Raw genomic sequence first — 17,521 nt, forward strand, 5'->3', positions numbered from 1 at the left:
AAACTTTAGCATTCCCACTCCCTCCATTCCGCATCCATTCCAATCATGAGACACTGAAGCCCAACCCAGCAAGCCCCACTTCACAGTTACAGTCAATTCATCACCAGCAACGTTTTAGAGACCAGTAACCCTTGTGCAACCTCATCACTCTCAATGACTTTGCACCCCAAAAGGAGTTTTTAGCATTGCCATTATCTGTTCCAATGACACTGTAAACCAGAGTGGTGGCTGGAGAGGGCGTCAGGCTCAGCATCAGGAGAGCGGGACTGTCATGTGTCCAAGCACTGACCTGCTCTGTGGCATCCAACAAGCCATTTTCTGCAGTCATGTGTCTGTCCTGCTCAGGCTAAATGGTAACGGGTGTTTTTTGCTGCCACACAAATAATAATATATCCAGAAAACATTACAGAAATCTTTGGAAGGACACAGAAGCTGTACATGCTGGTTCTACAGTTTAGTTTCCATGGCAGCCTCCTATGCTGAATATATCTTATTAAACAATATAGCTATCTAATAATCTTCTTAAATATATCTAATTAAATAATGAATTTAGAGCTCCACCAAACTTTTAAAAGTCCTCCTTTAGAATAAAAGACATTCTAAAACTTAATTATTCCAGAATGCTAAGAGCAAGCAGCAGCAGCAGTCCCACATATGTGTATTTATATATAACTTGGGCAAGGAACAACAAATTCATGCGTTTGCATGAGCATCAGTTTTGCTCTCAGATCACTGAAATCGCTCAAACCCCTCTACAGATCAGAGAGAAGAGGCAGCTGAAGGGAGAGGATAAACCAGGTAAGAACCATTTTGTCTTTCCCAGATATCCAGACGTGGAGACACTCGGGATAAGAGGGCACCTTACCCGATCTATTTCACTGTCGTCGATCCCACTCAGATCTAACTCGCCATCTCCCGTATTCTCACCTACAGAAAAGAACACATTTTAATCAGCCACGTTTGCTCAAAATTCATCACAACTCAAGTTTTCCATAGTAATGTAACACTTCAGGATTGTCCTTCAGAGATTTGCATCCTTCCACCTTCATCCAGGAGGTTTAATGTGTTGCTGAGTATTTTCAGAATGGAGGTACACGAACGCACAAATTCACCACACTGAATTAATTTGAAATTCGGGAATCAGCACAGCCTTCTTCAGTGCTAAAAATCTGCCAGAGACTTCCAGTCATCTTTTTTCCCCCCATTTTAATTTACAGCTACAAATGTTCAGCAGGAAGCTGAGGAAACCATTTTAAAAGATGACCATTTTTCTTTCAACATAACAAGAATTTCTCTGTCAGAGCCTATAGGTCAGTAATTTTTCCGTAAATTATGACTTAGAAAGTATCTTCTGTTTTCAGAGAAGCAGCACTGACCACTGAATAACACATCATGCCGACAGTCACATGATGGCTTTCTTCTCCACTTTCTGTAATTACAATTTCACTGCAATTTTGGTAGTTTGGTAGTTATTAAGACTTCTGAAAACAAATTTTTAAATATTCTGTCCATTAAAAAGCATAACAGCACAGAACTGAGGCCTAATTTGGGACTGGTACAGTGTACAGCAGCAAAACCTGATTTTCCACATCACATTAGAGTACTGTAGTAATACGCTATTAATGTATCCAGGTAGAGAAGAAAACAAATTATTCAACAAAGACTTATGCTGGGGAATGAAGCAATCTTCTTGGTCATCTCCATTACATCTTACAAAGATCAAACAAGAGATGACCTAACCGGTTTACTTGCAGAAAAAAAAGGTAAACAAATTAAGTTTCAACAATCTGCAATAACAAATTAAAACCAAAATGATGCAGATCAGTTTGACATCTTCACAATTCCCACTCCCCAGTACTGGTGATGTGCCTTCCCACAAACCAAGATCTTTGAATGGTTTGATTCCCCAGCCTAGTGCTCCTGCACAGCTCTGGACCAGTGGAGGGGGATGGCAGCAGCAGTTCTTTGATCCAACAGCAGCCAATGGCAACCAAACAGTAAAACAAGCAAAGGTTGGAAATACAAGCACTCCCAGAAGATGCAAACAATGCTCTGCCTGGCAAAACTCAGGAGTTTAAAACCAGTTGCCCGAAGTACATGAAATCACAGGGCTGTGAATCCAACCAAAACACCTCATTAGGGATAGAGGCTGAGCTTCCTGAGGTGGTGCAAAGGGTCTGGATGCTCAACTCAACAGACACTGACTGGTATCAGACACCGAGCGCTTACAAATGTCTTTTCAAAATCCACCTTAAACAACCAACAGAAAGTTTTAAACTTTCCACACCACGTCATAAGGAAAATGGGTTTTACCTCCAAAAAAATGCCAAGTCACAAGGAACAGCATAGAATCACAGAATGATAAAATCATAGAATGGTTTGGGTTGGAAGACCATCTCATTCCAAACCCTTGCCATGGGCAGGGACACCTTCCACTAGACCAGGCTGGTCAAAGCCCCATCCAGTCTGGCCTTGAACACTTCCAGGGATGGGGCATCCACAGCTCCTTTGGGCAACCTGTTCCAGTGTTTCACTACCCTCAAAGTAAAGAATTTCTTTCTAATATCCAATCTCAAACCTCTATCAGTTTAAAGCCATGCCTCATTGTCCTGTCACTCCAGGCCCTTGTAAAAAGTCCCTCTCCAGCTCTCTTTAGGTACTGAAAGGCCGCATTTAGCTCACCTGAAGCCTTCTCCTCCAGGTTGAACAATCTTAATTCTCTTAGCCTTTTCTCACAGGAAAGGTGCTCCAGCCCTCCATAACACTATACTTGGATTTTTTCCTAAGATTGTCTCATAAATGCAATACCAACTTTACCAATTCAGATAATGTGGTGCAAATATGACCCAAAAGGCCTTAAGGAACATTTCTCATTGCTGTTACACTTAGAAATTAATTGCACGTTAGTCCCAGGCACCAGATTTACTTTACAACCTCTTTCCCCCAAAATACCTTAGAAGTGTAAAAGATTTTATAACAACTATATAATTGATCAGTACACATGCTTTTCTTCTGGTCTGATCTCTATATAGTGCAGTAAGAGCAGAACTTTCTGCAGCAGTGCCAGCAGCTCCTCATGCAGGCACCCCACTACCAGCCAGGCTGGGATGCAACCACAGGACATGGCCAAGCACTCCCTGGTTTGGAAGGACAGAAAGGAAAAGCAAGGTGACAAAATACACACCTGTGGTTTGCCACCTTTTAATATAATTCACTGGAATTTTTTTTGAAAAGCATAATCATGCAAAGCGTGGAGAGGAATCACCCACAGGAGTGCAGGGTATTCTGGAAAATAGCACTGCACACCTGTCCTGCCAGAGCTGAGATCCCAATTTTCAGTTTGGTTTACCTTCACAAACACAGGATTTATTTTTCTTCCATATTCGTTGCACCAGGTAAACTGAGCTGTCCACACCCTCTGCACAGGCTTGGAATTAGGGACAAAGAAAAAGGGAGCCAACCTTGAAAATCATTATTAAGTTCTGAAAATCATAGGTTAGAAAACCAAAATTTGGAAGTGGTGACAGAACTGCTCAACTTCACATAAAATTGATCCCAATATTATTTGTTATAAAAACTGCCAAAACATCTTATATATCCCACTGAAATCAAGCTGCCACTGCTTTTCATCATTATACACCTTGCTCTTCCTATACCCTGCTATATTTTTGGATCAGAGGTTTAAAATTTAATGTGTCACAGTACAGTAGGTGTCTGTTCCCTTACACAGCCCTAACATGCCAGACTGAAAGTGATGTAATTTCAGGCACCATGAACAATTTCACTTGTCATTTCAAATATAACTTGTTACCGAATTAGGTGCTAGTTTTTCTCATTGCATCAATTAGCAACAGGGATGGAAAACTCATTCTCCAACTGGTAAATTGTAGAGAAGAATCCAGAAGTTACATGTAATAAGCATTTCTTAGACCCCATAACAGCAGTGGAGGGAGTAATTGCAGGATATCCCCCTGCCTGCAAGTTGTCCTTTTTCCTGCCAAAGCGATAGGCATTCATTAAATGGGTTTTTCAGAAGAGAAGGTGCCTTCAAATCCTTAGTTTAATGCTTTAGCTGAGGAAAAAAAAATTTGTTTTGTTACAGAATGCCAATTCAAAACAGAACACATCAATTTTGATAAGAAAATTTCCATGGCAATCGTTTCCAACAGGAGTAGACCCTACCTGTCACAGATATCCGTCTGCTTGATGCTACACCAGCTCACTGCAGGGCATGGAAACTAAACCCCTTGCTTTTTTATATACCAGAAAAATCTTCCCAGCTGCTAAACTTCTCAAAACAATTTCTAAATGATCATTTTCTCTTTTAATAAAAGGGTCAAAGTGAAATGTTCGACGAAATGAAAACACAGATGTGGCCAACATCTGGTCCAGCCTCTTAAAAGCTTATTTAAAAGCAGTAGCATCACGTGGCACAGCTCTGAGACATCACAGATTTCTTCTGTTAAGGAAAACAACCACTTTACTGCAGGACACAGGCAAAAAAATAAGTTGGGCATTAAAAACAACACCCCTCTCACCCTCCCCTACAAATCCAGTTGTTAAATGAAAGGACCATCAGGAAGAGTGCAAAGCAAGACAGCGAGGACCAGCATATTCCATCCTCACCTAACATCTCTGTAGCAAGGAGAGGAGGACAGGCACTTCTAGAGCTTTCCATCAAGGTACTGAATCAGCCCCATTCATAACACTTAAAACCATCAATCGCCCCAGCCAGCTCCCCAAATATTTAAAAATAAACTCTCCCCCAAAGCCCTCTCTTTACAGCCTTTTAATGTCTTTCCAAGTGACTCCAGTAGACACAAGGGCTACAATCAGACACTGGGGATTAGGTTTGTAAACCTGTAGGATTATTTACTGTTCTTGTCATTACTAAATGCACACTAAACCCTCTTTTAACACACCGTCTCCCCCACTCCCTACCTCTGTGCAGCTAGTTAAATGTATACACAGCACACTATTATGGGGATTTATTACAGAAGAATCATTCCAGCCGATATATTTTAAACCCCACATTTTTAAAAACAGCCACATGAAGAATGTGTTTTTCTGTTTCTATTACAGGAGGCAGTACTATTTATTGCTCTGCCCAGATAAGAGGATTTCCTTACAGACAGAAATGGAGGCTGAACACTTCCCAGGAAATCCTCCAGAGCAGATATAATAGAAGGCACTTGGTGCTCTGGTCCCATGCAGCAAATATCCCTTCATCACACAATTTCATAGCCAAAAGAGTTGAAACAAAGAACCCTTCCACCTATTCAGCACAGCACCAGATGCTAAATACTTCCAGTATTCAAGGAATACTTTGGGGCTAGGGCACAACAAACCCTGAAAAGAGTTGGGAGATGCTTTTTCAGCTACAAAAACACTTAAGCAACAAACCTGAGCCCAGGGTATCAGAAACAGTGGGATTGACTGCTGCTCTCCAGAGAGGGATTAAACCCAACAGGAGCCACAGAAAGCTCCTGCAGATCCTCACAGGGATCAAATGGGGCAGAAATACTTTAGCAGCCCAAACTGATGAGCAGTGCCTGTGCCACTCTGGGAGCTGCAAGGAGTGCGAAGGGAAGGAAGGTGGTAGCTTAGCATCAAAAAAGGCACTGCACAACTGTGCCAGAATATAATTGATTAGCTGATCAGAGGGGACACGAACCCATCTGGAAGGGAAAATAACTGATTTACCGAGGGGCGTGAAGAGAACAGTCATTAAAAGTGGGTAACTGGGAGGGGAGCGGCAGCGGTGCCAGGGAGACGAAGTGCAGTAGAGATCGGGGAGGGAAGAGAAATGGATGTGAAAATGCTGCAGCAGCAGCAGCAGTGCAGGATGAAGTACGAGGATTGATGGTGTGCAAATGAACACACCATGCACCAAGGCGTGAGCACAGTCCGTGGGGCCGCATGAGCAGGTAACACTGCGAGTTTTATTAATATGGGGCTAGGAGCCTCCCTCTGGAGCAGCCTGGGAGGTTATCGTGGCAGTTTTAAGCTGTTGCCAACCTCACTGCTCCAGAGAAGGCACTTCTTTGTGCAATGCCAGCCCTCCCTGCCATGCTCCCATCCCACAGCATGCACCCCATGGCTGCCGAGGGCTCCTGTTCCCCCCCGCTCACTTCCGGCAGCATCATCGTGCGCCGTCATAGCAGAAGTATTCCACAAAAACAACACCTAAGGACAGGGCAAAATTGATTGCACTTACTGACGAAATAAGGTCACAAAACACATGACGTATATGCTTGTATTTCAGTGAAAATGGTTTTTATTTTATTGTATCTGAAGCCACCTTGAAAATTACAGCCTACTCCCTCAAAGTGCCAAATCGACACCAGGATTTAGTCTGAGGGTGTACGGACCACATGAGGCCACACATACAGCATAAAGACAAATGAAGTCTGTCACTTTATTATTTCCTTCTGCCAAGACAAGGTTAAGGGGTCCTCTCCAGCCAAAGCCAAGTTTCCAGCCTGCTAGTTCCTCAGAGAAAGCAAACACACCACACCATGCAGAGCGAGGCCCCGTCTTCCCAGAAACATTCATTCCTGCTGACGAGGGATGGTGGGAAGCATTGCCGGCCGGCGCCAGGCTGCCTGGCAGTGCCAGGGCACACAGCCTTGGCTCTGCAAAGTGCCCACTGGCCAGCTCCTCATACTTGGACTATAAAAAGTGTAGAGAGACAAAGCCCAAATGGGTGCAAATGAAGGGCAGAGAGGAAAAAGGTACGATTTAATGAAAACAAAGAAATTCCACATACTCTACTACTGTGGCTATGCAAGGTCAAAAGCAGGGATGTACAAACTCATCAGCTATTTCCTCACTCCTGTCTATGGAAAACAGGACCCTCTAACAAAGCAAAGCAAATTAAGAGCTGGGAGCAGCTCCAGCTGGTTTGCACTCACTGCATTGGGCTCATCCCCGTTGCTGTAGGCAGAAGGAGATTTTCCTACAAGATCAGGCCTTAATGCCGTGCAGAACTACAAACCCATCTTTATTAAGAGCCTGAGCCTACTTCCTCACACTGAGACTCAAGCTTCAGGTGCTATGTGTGTCCTGCAGCAGCTGACTGACACCCGACAGCCCTCCTGCCTCAGCCGCCGTCACACGGCAGTCGCAGAACAATTACCCCGTCACAGGAACAGAATTTCAAATTTGTGTGCTTAATGATATATGGGAATGAATTATGAGAAAAGCTTTTCCTGCAGTCAGTTGTCTCTCACAAAACTTTTATTAGATATTGAACATATTTTTTATAAATTAAATTTCCACTTCGGAAAAAATACCCCCAAACCACCAACCCTGCTGCTTTCCTGAGAGCACATCCATAGTGAAACAAATGCTATTGTTTCACCTCACAGCCCACAGAGGATCTAACCTAACCACATTCACATATTTCATATCCAGTTAAATGTTATACCTTTAAGACCACTCGTCTAACAGACATGGAAACTTATTAACTTAAACTTGAAGCATCAGAAAAACAGTTAATCTCTCCATTCTTTCCAGAAATCCTCCCTGCAATATATATATTTTTTAAGTAGGTAGTACAAAACCAGTCCAGCAATAAAGAAAGCCTTTCTGATTCTGAAGAGTTTTCTTTGAAAAAGTAAGCTCATGTTCATTGAGTTACACAGCAACATAAAAAGCCCTTAAGAAAAAACCCTTTCAACCTCCCAAAATAAATACAGCTGAACATTAAGCTCTTGAACTGAAGAACACCTTGACACTGCCCTGAAAACCAGTAACAGAGGTTCCTCTTCTGGAACAACATGTGTCCCACAAACACCTTTGGAAAACAATGAAAAAGAGCACGATTTATGCAACGTACTTGATGCAGCTTGTCGTTCTTTTTTGAGCTCACAACCCTGCTGCCATGACTGAGGGGTGAGAGGACAGCTGCTCTGAACAGGATCAAAAAAGCTACATTTTACTGATGAAACCAGTAACTATCAATGATCAACTGACCAATATTCACCCAGAAACACACTAACTAACTACCACAAATGCCATTTTTCAGCGCCAAAGCCCAGAAGTGGTACAAGCTCCCAGGCAGAGACACAAGTCTTCTCCACTTTGTGACTTCTGCATCTGGGAATGATGAGACCGACCACGGTGCTCCTGCCAAAGGTGCCACACGCTCACATCTCAGCCCGTGATCACACATTCATCCCCTCCTGCCTGAGCAGTTACGGACTTAAAACTTTTTAAAATGGAGACTATGAAGACAGACTTCCCCTACTCATTGCTCTTTTCCAGCCGATCACCAATTCCCTGCTGCATTTTCCTCTTTTGCCTTTTATGCTGTTCTTGGCATCTTTCTCCTCCTTTCCCTTCCCCCACCCTTCATTCTTTTTGGTGCCTTCTGGCCTGTATTTTCTGTGTTTTTTTAAATCTGTGCAGGGGGATCCAAGAGTAACAGTTTATATAAAGGGAGAGGCCAAGGGGAAGAACTGATCAGCATCTTAATCAGTTCCCCTCTCCAAACCCCACAAGGGCAGAGTTTGCTGCTGTTATCTCTTGCAGAGGGCAGGGGCTGTCCAACACCCCGGAGAGCCGACAGCAAAAGCAGCCAGGCTCAGATCCCACTCCAGCTCACTTTCCTCATACTGCCAGACCACTATGTAAAACAGCAAGAGCACTTTACACCCAAGCCAGCAGTAAAGGGAACAGCTGGCTTAATGTTTAAGTGCTGAAGCATCATTTCTGCAGATCACCGGTGAAGCAGCCGGGTCTTGCCGTGGGCACTAAACGCTCTGCTGTCTGTCCCTGCAAGCCTGGCCAGCACTCAGCCACCCCAGCAGAAGGACATATGTTTACTGAGAAGTGAATCTATTCCTGTACCTCACATCAACTAAAACACAATGGTGAGTGAGCTCTGCACTACAGAGAACTCAAAAGCAAATCCAAGAATTTTGCTTGGATTATTTTTATCTATGTTTTTTAAACTGTGAATCCACTTCTGTCCCACCAGGGAAAATTTTTTAATGTATACAGCCATATAAATACACAACATATACAACCTAATCTAGTGGGTGGTGTCCCAGCCCATGGCAGGGGACTTGGAACTAGATGATCTTTAAGGTTCCCTTCAAACCCAAACCATTCCATTATTATGTGACACTATGATATATACACAGACAGTTTTTAAGCTACAAAGACACAGGAAAAAAATGAGGAGGCTTGAAATACAACATTTTAAGGCTAACTTGACTGACTGGAACTCAAAAGTAAAGTTAACTTACATTCCTAGAACACCACTAAAAAGTCATGGTTGGCTCAGATGTAGGCCCAAAAATTAGAGCAATTTTCCTTTAGCAGAAGCACAAATGGTTGAACCATCACAAGGAAATGCAAACCAGAGCCCAGCCTAACTCTGACATGTCTCTTGCCACATCAGAGTTACCACACTTACCCCCAGCCCCAGCTCCCCACCTGCAGGACAGGCACATGGGTTAGTGCTGGGCATTCAGAGGCCACAGACTCACTTCCTTGTTAATCTGGCCTGTGTCAGCTCTCCCATTAAAGCAACAGTCTTTCTCTTCCTTCCAGCACTGTGGCCTGGATCAAAGAGCTGCTCCACGTTAAAAACAGTCTACCAAAATAACTCACCCAGATGAGCAAATAAGTGGAATGAGTTGAACTTTCCACTTAAAACTTTCTCCTAGTCACCCTTACCATCTCTCAGTAAAGCTGGGCAGACTCTCTTCTCTGAGGTTCAGAGCTGGTCTATGGTAGATCTGGTGACAAGCTCAGCATCAGACAGCAGAAGTCACCTGGACTACAGAAATGCTTCAGCAGACAATTATTAGCATTCAGACAACATCACATCACAATATAATGTATGAAATTATATACCTGAGTCTTTATTTAGAGGTAAAAAAAATCAATATGTACCCTGGGCATTTACCACACTGTCCAGGTGGGCTGGATGGTGAGAAGCTGTTAACTGAAAGAAAATTATCAGGCAAGAAATTTCTCATTTTGTTACCCAGCTTCTTCCTTCCTTCATTGCTAATGAGAAATAGCAAGTGGGGAATTAGAGATATGGGGAGAGGAAAGAGAAGGTAAAAGTTTATTCTTATTATTTGTTATTACTACATTAGAATAACAGGCAAGAGCAGAAAGCTCCCTTGCCAAAAGCAAAAGCTTTGAAAACAAAGCAGGTAGGTGGGAACCTGACCCAAAAGAAAAGCCTCTGAGGTGGATGGGGGTTGGACTCAGAGCAGGTATCAGGCAGGGTTTCATGCCACCAGGACTATCAGAGGCATGAAGCAGAGAGAGATGACACATAAGATCCTGACTGGTTTGGTGATCAGGATCACCAGCTGGGGTTTACAAACCTGGAACTAGGAAACATTTGGTTTGAATTCTTAAAAGGAGGCAGCTACAGAAATGTAGATCTGTGTTAAGAGCATCAGACCATTAGGCAACAGATGTCTGCAGCCAGCACAGACCACGTTTTTAAATAAAAATCACAGAGACTGAGCAATTTCTTGTTAGATGAAGCATCATCTTTTTGTCTCTTGCCATGTCAATGGCTGAGAAACACGTAGGTGGATGAAGCACTTCTCTATCTTGCCCTGGCCCCAAACAGAGCTCTTGTAGGAGCCCTGCCCCAGGGATCAAGGTAGCTTTGTGTCCATTCAGGCATATATATGTGAAGCATATTAGGATCTCTACAATCCCAAGTATAGGCATTGCTTGGGTGGCTCCAGGTGCAAGTGGAGCATGGCAAGGTCCCTTGGTCACCTGGCCAAACTGCAGCACAAGCTGCTGTAGGAAGTACAGGTACCACAACAAACTCCTGGAGAGGACGTGCGTGGACTCTGTCCTCCACCTCCTCCTCCTCCTCCTCTTCCCTGATGCTTTAGGGACTGCAATGCACCTTTTCCCAGATGCACAGTAGACAGTGGAGAAGGCTTTTAACATTTTGCCTGCAGCACCTCCAGGGCCCCAAAGCCTTGGCATTTGGACAGACTGATCCATAAGCACAGCACAATTAGCATGTGTACTCCATATGCCTGAGATCCATCAGTACAGCGCTGGAATGCCCTCTGACACCACAACTCTCCAAAAGAAGAAAGCTGTGGAGAATAATTTGTCTTATTCTCCAGGAATGGTGGAATACAGCACTTCTGTGCACAGGAGGTTTAGGTGGAGCTGGAGAAATAACCTTTTCCCAACAAAGCCCTGCAGCACAATTCACCTGTAGAGAAGAGAGCCAGTTTCAAAGCCAGCCTTTCAAGCTAATGGCTATCAGAAAGGCCAGCCATCTGCTTGTGCAACCTGTCCTTATGATTAATCTCAACATCTGATTTGTATATAAAGTTTATATACTAACAGGACTATACTTCATATGTCATTTTAGATAACTTGTGTACTGCTGAGTTTACAATTTCTCCCCAATCTGCCCATCTTCTCCAGATTACAGGCACACAAAGGACTCTGCTTAAATGTTGATTAGATGCAAAGGGAAATGAAGACTTTGGAAAGATTTTAGTAAGTCTTGAAAACCAAGTAAGCATTTCAAGCAGTGCACTGGAAAATATAAGGTCCCACATCCACATGCAATTAATTTTATTTAAATACAGAGGTCTCTACTTAACACAGTATTGCAGAGGCAAGAGCAAAGTCACAAATCATGGCTCAGTCTCACATACACTGAAAGGATTCATGGCTCTTTCTGCCATGCACCCATTTTATTGTACAGCATATGGCACAGTATCAAAGTTGTTTTTCTTTAATTAACTGAATAATGATGCTTTCCCATGGGCCTTAATCTAGGTTCACCATAACATACTGTGTTATGGCACCAGTTCTCAGAAAAACGACTATGTGTCCCCAGCCCACTGGGAGACAGGGATGTGCATTTCATGTACCAATTCATTTAAACACATTCAGCATCACATGTAATGTTATCTGAAATTTGGAAAGTTTATTTTGAATTAACTAAACCAAAGTTATCTTCTGAAAATAAGCTCTGGATAACTTTTTAGTATTTCATTACAAGACGAAATGCAGCCCACCAGATCATGATTTAAAATTCAGACCTACTGCCCTTTTATATAGAATAGGTGTTTACTTATACTTTATTTCTTTTCTTTTATTTCTTTAGATAAGAAGAGATGTATTGTTCTTTATGCTAGTTTTAACAAGGTAAACACTTTCCACAGCAGATTTTAGCATCATTATCCGTGAAGTAAAATAAGCCCAGGATAATGGGCTGACAGAAGGGACTGATGAGGGAAGAGCTTGCAAGGTGCACAGAGGCCCTGTCTCCTGAAGGAGTAAGATTTTGAACCTTACTAGCAAGATAAAGCAGAGAATACTAAAGTCCAGACAAAACACTCCCATGCAATTCCCTTCACGCCATCAAAACCAACATAAAAATCATTAAATGCTAAAACGAAGCCAAGCAAAGGAACATTACTGTCAGTGAATGCCAACTGAAATGAATGATGTGGGTTGAAAGCGTTTGCTGACGTAGCTACAAATTGCCTCAAAGACTTGAGGGCTGGGGCAGCAAACTGGTCTGTGGAAGAGCTCCTCATTCCTGCTGAGGAGAACCAGGCACGTGGACACCTCAGCTCTGCCATCGCCGGCAGGGACCGAGGGGATGAAGCTGAGCTCTGCCACTCCAACTGCACCTCTCCCTCCAAACTGGGCACAACACACCCAAGATAAGGCAAAGTCACTACTTCTCACAGGGAATTTTGGCCCTTGTCCAGAAAAGGTTTGCAAGTCGATGAAAGCACCTTGTAGCTCAGACACCACTGACAGGCAGCCAGCGTGGCTGTGCCAAGACATCCATGCCCCGACACCAGCCTGGGGAAATCCAGTGAAGGAGCACCCAGGGGCTGTGCCGGATGCTGAGGAGGCAGGGATCCCAACATCTGCATCCACAAAAGTTTAATTCTCAAGGTGTTTCTCAGCTGCTACCAAGAGATGATTTCATCACTGCGGTGACACTGCAACCAACCAGCTTGGCTGACCGAACTGACTGCGCATCTACCGGCCATAAAAACTTACAGACTATGTTATTCTGCATTTTGTCTGAAAGAAGAGGACAGATTTGAACACTACAAGTCATCTAAATCACAGCCTTAATTGTGCTGGCACTTTCAAAAAAAAAAAAAATGAAAGAAAAAAAGGAAACAAGAACAACAATATCCGGCTGTCGTGTTAATTTTGGATATTACATTTTTCTTCATATTGTAGTAAAATTAACAGCAGAAATCTTTGGATGCAGCAAGGAGAATGAGGAAGTTTGCCAAATTTTGAAGAACCAACAATTAATATAATAGCAATTAATTCAGAAGAGTAACTAAATGACACTGTAGGGTTCCCTGTGTGTTCTGTCCCAGTGATTGTTTAAAAATTTTGTTAAGCAAAGAAATAAAACAAGAAATAACACAAAACAAAAAAAAAAAAAGAAAGAAATGTTCTTTATTTTTTTTCTAAATTACCGGCATTGCAAACTCATGCTGGTATTTGAAAGTCAGTCTGGGCTCTCCCAAGTTATACATCCTTATTACCATAAACATTCCACAATTGGAAATTACTTTTTGTGACACATAAGCCAAAAAGAAAATAGCTATATTGCATCTGCAGAACCAAGCGTAGTAAATTGTAATAAACATTCATCTTTATCAGTGGCTCTGCAAACCAATCTGTTTGGCACAAAGGTGCCATTTTTACACAGTTGCTTTATTGCTACATAATTATTGATGGATCAGCCAAGTGCTCTCTCAAAGAAGACTGATCTTAAAAACGAGCTTGTTAAAAATTTAAGTGTAAACCCTGGGATAAAAACTAGCAGTTAGGTTTCATCTGATATAAACTTTTAAAGAGGGGAAAAAAATAAATTGGAGGGACAATTTTGAAAAATGCTACGTTTGAGGTAGGCATGGAATAGAAGCAGACAAGAAACTTTAATGTGATAGAAAGAAAGAATTGGGGACATCTGTACTGAGAATAAGCTGTAAATAGCAGGAGGAATTATCAATCTAGTGATGTGCCAGCTCTCTGCATTTCAATTGCTTCACAGGCCATACCATAAAAATCGTTTGCAATGAAAGCAGTATGAAGCATCCCTAGATTTTATTGCTCCCAGTGCTATTCCTGCCCATTTGTGTGTGTACACCAGTTGTAGCCTTTCAAGTGCAACACTGTTTCATATTACTACCTGTTTAAATTACTTGCCCACAAACATCGCTCTGTGTTCAAAATGCCTCACTATTAAATTTTCTGTTTCAGTCAAAGTACTTCAAGAGTTTCTATCAAGCTTTCAAAGGCAAGAAAGTTTCATGCAGGCTTTCTGAAAGTCGAGACAAAGCAATAAACTTTTAATTTAAAAGGAGGTTTTTTCAGGAGAGAATTCAGCGTACCTTTTTGAACTCCCTCCCCACCTTGTTAAACCAAACTTCTTCATTGCTCCCAGATTTCTAAGTGTTGTGTTTCTGGAGCTGAACTTCCAAGAATCAACCTTACTCTCTACAAAGACCCTGCACTATAAAGTGACCTTGGGCAACAGCATATCTGAAACTGCCCATCCCAGGTCACCAACGGATTGTAAAAGCTTTCCAGCACTGGTACCTCAGCACAAGCTTTCCAGCACTGGTACCTCTGCATCCCTGACTCAGCCCTGTGCCCCTTCCATTTGCTGGAGGTACCACCTCCCTCTCAGCTGCCACTGTACCTGCCAAGGCATCATTCCCTAACACACATCCATCAAAATTATTAAAAAAGCCATTATTAAAAAAGCCTGCACGAGCCTGTGACACTTTTGACAGACCCAGGTGAGGGAGGCCGATGCCAGCAGATAGGAGGGGGATGAGCCAGGAAGGTAAGACCCTTCTTAACCTCAACCAACAGCACCCACAACATCACATCCTGACACACCTGCTCCACTCTAAAACTGGAGGCCAAACCCAAAGTATAAACTGGGGATTTTATCTTTGCTCTTGGGAAAGAACTTGGTACAGGAGCTTTGCCTTAGTCCTGCAGCAGCTACAGAGCCGTGAGACACAAACACAGTGCTCCCACTAAGTGCAAAAAACTCCAGCTTGGAAGTGCAAAGAGGGACTTCATGGAAAAGCAAGTTCTCACTGAGGTATGTTTTATTTAATGAAAAATACTGCCAGAATAAAATACCTCCACTGGTGACACCATTTCATGTTGATAGGGGCATTTCAATACATGATTTCAATGGTATTGTAGATCTGCATTTTCCACCTTTACGAGGAAATTAATAAGGACCATTAAGCATAACTTCCAAAATCACTGTCCAGTGACCAAAGTCATTTGCCTTGATCCTATGTTAGTGTTCAGGATTTGGTCCCAGAGCACTGTTTAGTTCCTTCCCATCTGTGAGCACACAGTGGCCTCCCCACCATAACTAAATCAAACATGGCATTTAAGTAGTGCATTTGCTGAAAAATGGTATCCTTCCACCCACTGCACAGCTGTTTACTTCTGGCTTCTGCGTTTATACCTGCCTCAAAAGCCTTGTTCCTTGCTTTGAATTTCTTTCTGGGTACTACTTAACAGCATTATTTACGCAATCTCATTTCACATTCATTCTCTTATTATTCCTACAACACAGTTGTAGATGTCCAGGTCTTTCATCACAGAAAACAACTTCTACAATCTTAGGTGTACACATACGTTTCAATATGAAAGCTGAGCCTTACCTTAAATGGCTAACTTTAAAAATAAAATACTTTCTGCTTCCTTTTAGCAAAACTTGGCTGCAGAAACTCCCTCGAGTCAACTCTTTGCAATTTTCCCCTAATTTGCAGTTACCCCTCCCTTGGCAGCCTGCCAGCATCTCCTCCTCTGGCCCCTTCGGACACTGGCCCAACACAGCCCACCCAGCCCTAGATAAAAGATCACAATTTTTGCTATTAATAGCCAACCCAAAGTTGTTCTTATCTGTTTGTTTCTACAGCTCTGCACCACTGTAATTAATGAACACTGAAAACTCTAACCACAATTTTTTCAGCCCTACTGAATGCATTCTGGTGAGTGCCTATGAAATAAAATTAAATTGAAAAGCTGAAGACTACAGTAGCCTCATGTTGACAGGTCACTCTGATTACAGGTCAAAGCAGACTCTATATTTGGCTGCTTTAATTATTATTGCTTGCAAGATAAAAAATAAATAGCAATTATCTCATTGTCACACGAGAAAAAAGACCTAATAAATGAACCAATCCTAAAGTAACACTGAAAAACAAATTGTTTCAAAAGCAGTCGGGAGTAGTAAAACTCAGTTTACAAAATTGTTTTTAATTGCCAACAGTGTCAACATTAATATCCTTCCTCTATTGGATAATACATCCCTTTTAGTTATGAAAGCATTTAGCAAACCAAAAATGTCAAACTACAATTATACAAGGCTAAACTCACGACTGTTTTCATCACCAGCCCGTAGTGCCACAGCTGAAATCCCTAATTACAAGGGTCATCCACACAAGTCACAGTCCAGCCCGTGCATCTTGCCTGCTGTGACAGTCCCACGGATTTAAGACCAACAAACAAAAACAGATGAAGTGTGTAGGGGTGTGATGAAGTTAATCCTTAAGAGGATATAGGAATTAGTTTTTCAAACTAAATTCAAAGCTACCGAACAAAAGCAAAACAACACAACTGCTGCACAAAGACATTAAAACCTTGCAGAAACAGCACTCCATTTAAAGGGTTTACTTCGGTGCATTTTCAGTTTCCAGGTACTGCCTTTACCAGCTGAACCTGTATCACAAGAAAATGAAGAACTAAATGGAGGATTATTTTAGCTTTTTCAGACAAACCCAAGGGGTAGGGATCCACCACAGCACCCAACCATGGATTTATTACCCACCGTGTTAAACCCAAAGTAGCTAAGCCTTGCAAATCTCTCCGTGCTGTATTTCCTTCTTCCAAGGGCATGTTTAGTGGCTCCTTGACCTGGGTTAATAAGTCTTTATTCTCAATAACAACTGAGACCACGGAGATTCCCTGAACTGAACCCAGGCCTCCACTCCTGACATTTCAGATACCGTGATGAATTGCTCAGATAACATCCTCCTCAGCAGTCAGCTTTCTGTGCAAATTTAACATCCTCTCTGTAGCCTCCACACATTTCACTTTCCATAGTTCTCTAAAGAACAATTCCAGTTTTCACTTGAGTTTTTTTGGTGACTTTTCTTCCTTTTTGGCAGAAGGGCAGGGCAGCTTCTCCTGCAAACTGGCCACCTAACCAAATAACCATGAGTGTTAATGGGCTCCAGTTCTGGCAGGTGCAGAAAAGGATCATATAATTCTCATACTAGCAGAGAGGTTTTTTAGCCAGCTTTCCTGAGTGCCTGTAGGTGTCTGTGTCATCCCCCGAACATCACCTCCCTGAATCTTGTTTTAATCCGCAGTCTACAAGGCTGAGCGTGGCAAAACATTGGCACAGGTTGCCCAGAGAGGTGGATATTCCATTCCTAGAAACATTCAAGGTCAGGGTTGGGGGCTCTGATCTAGT

At 42.5% G+C, this 17,521-nt stretch overlaps 1 protein-coding gene across 2 annotated transcripts in view; it reads right to left on the reverse strand.

Moving 5' to 3' along the window:
- BRF1 (BRF1 RNA polymerase III transcription initiation factor subunit) overlaps positions 1-17,521 on the reverse strand; it is a 169,632-nt gene that overhangs the window by 47,133 nt on the left and 104,978 nt on the right. For both annotated transcript variants that reach the window (XM_008934781.4, XM_018082429.3), the window contains exon 12: positions 866-927. In XM_008934781.4, the coding sequence (XP_008933029.1) occupies positions 866-927 (62 nt within the window). The remainder of the gene's footprint in view (positions 1-865; positions 928-17,521) is intronic.

The sequence above is a fragment of the Manacus vitellinus genome, unplaced genomic scaffold (genome assembly GCF_001715985.3).
Source record: "Manacus vitellinus isolate BGI_N305 unplaced genomic scaffold, ASM171598v3 scaffold_6_pilon, whole genome shotgun sequence".
Classification (NCBI taxonomy): domain Eukaryota; kingdom Metazoa; phylum Chordata; class Aves; order Passeriformes; family Pipridae; genus Manacus; species Manacus vitellinus.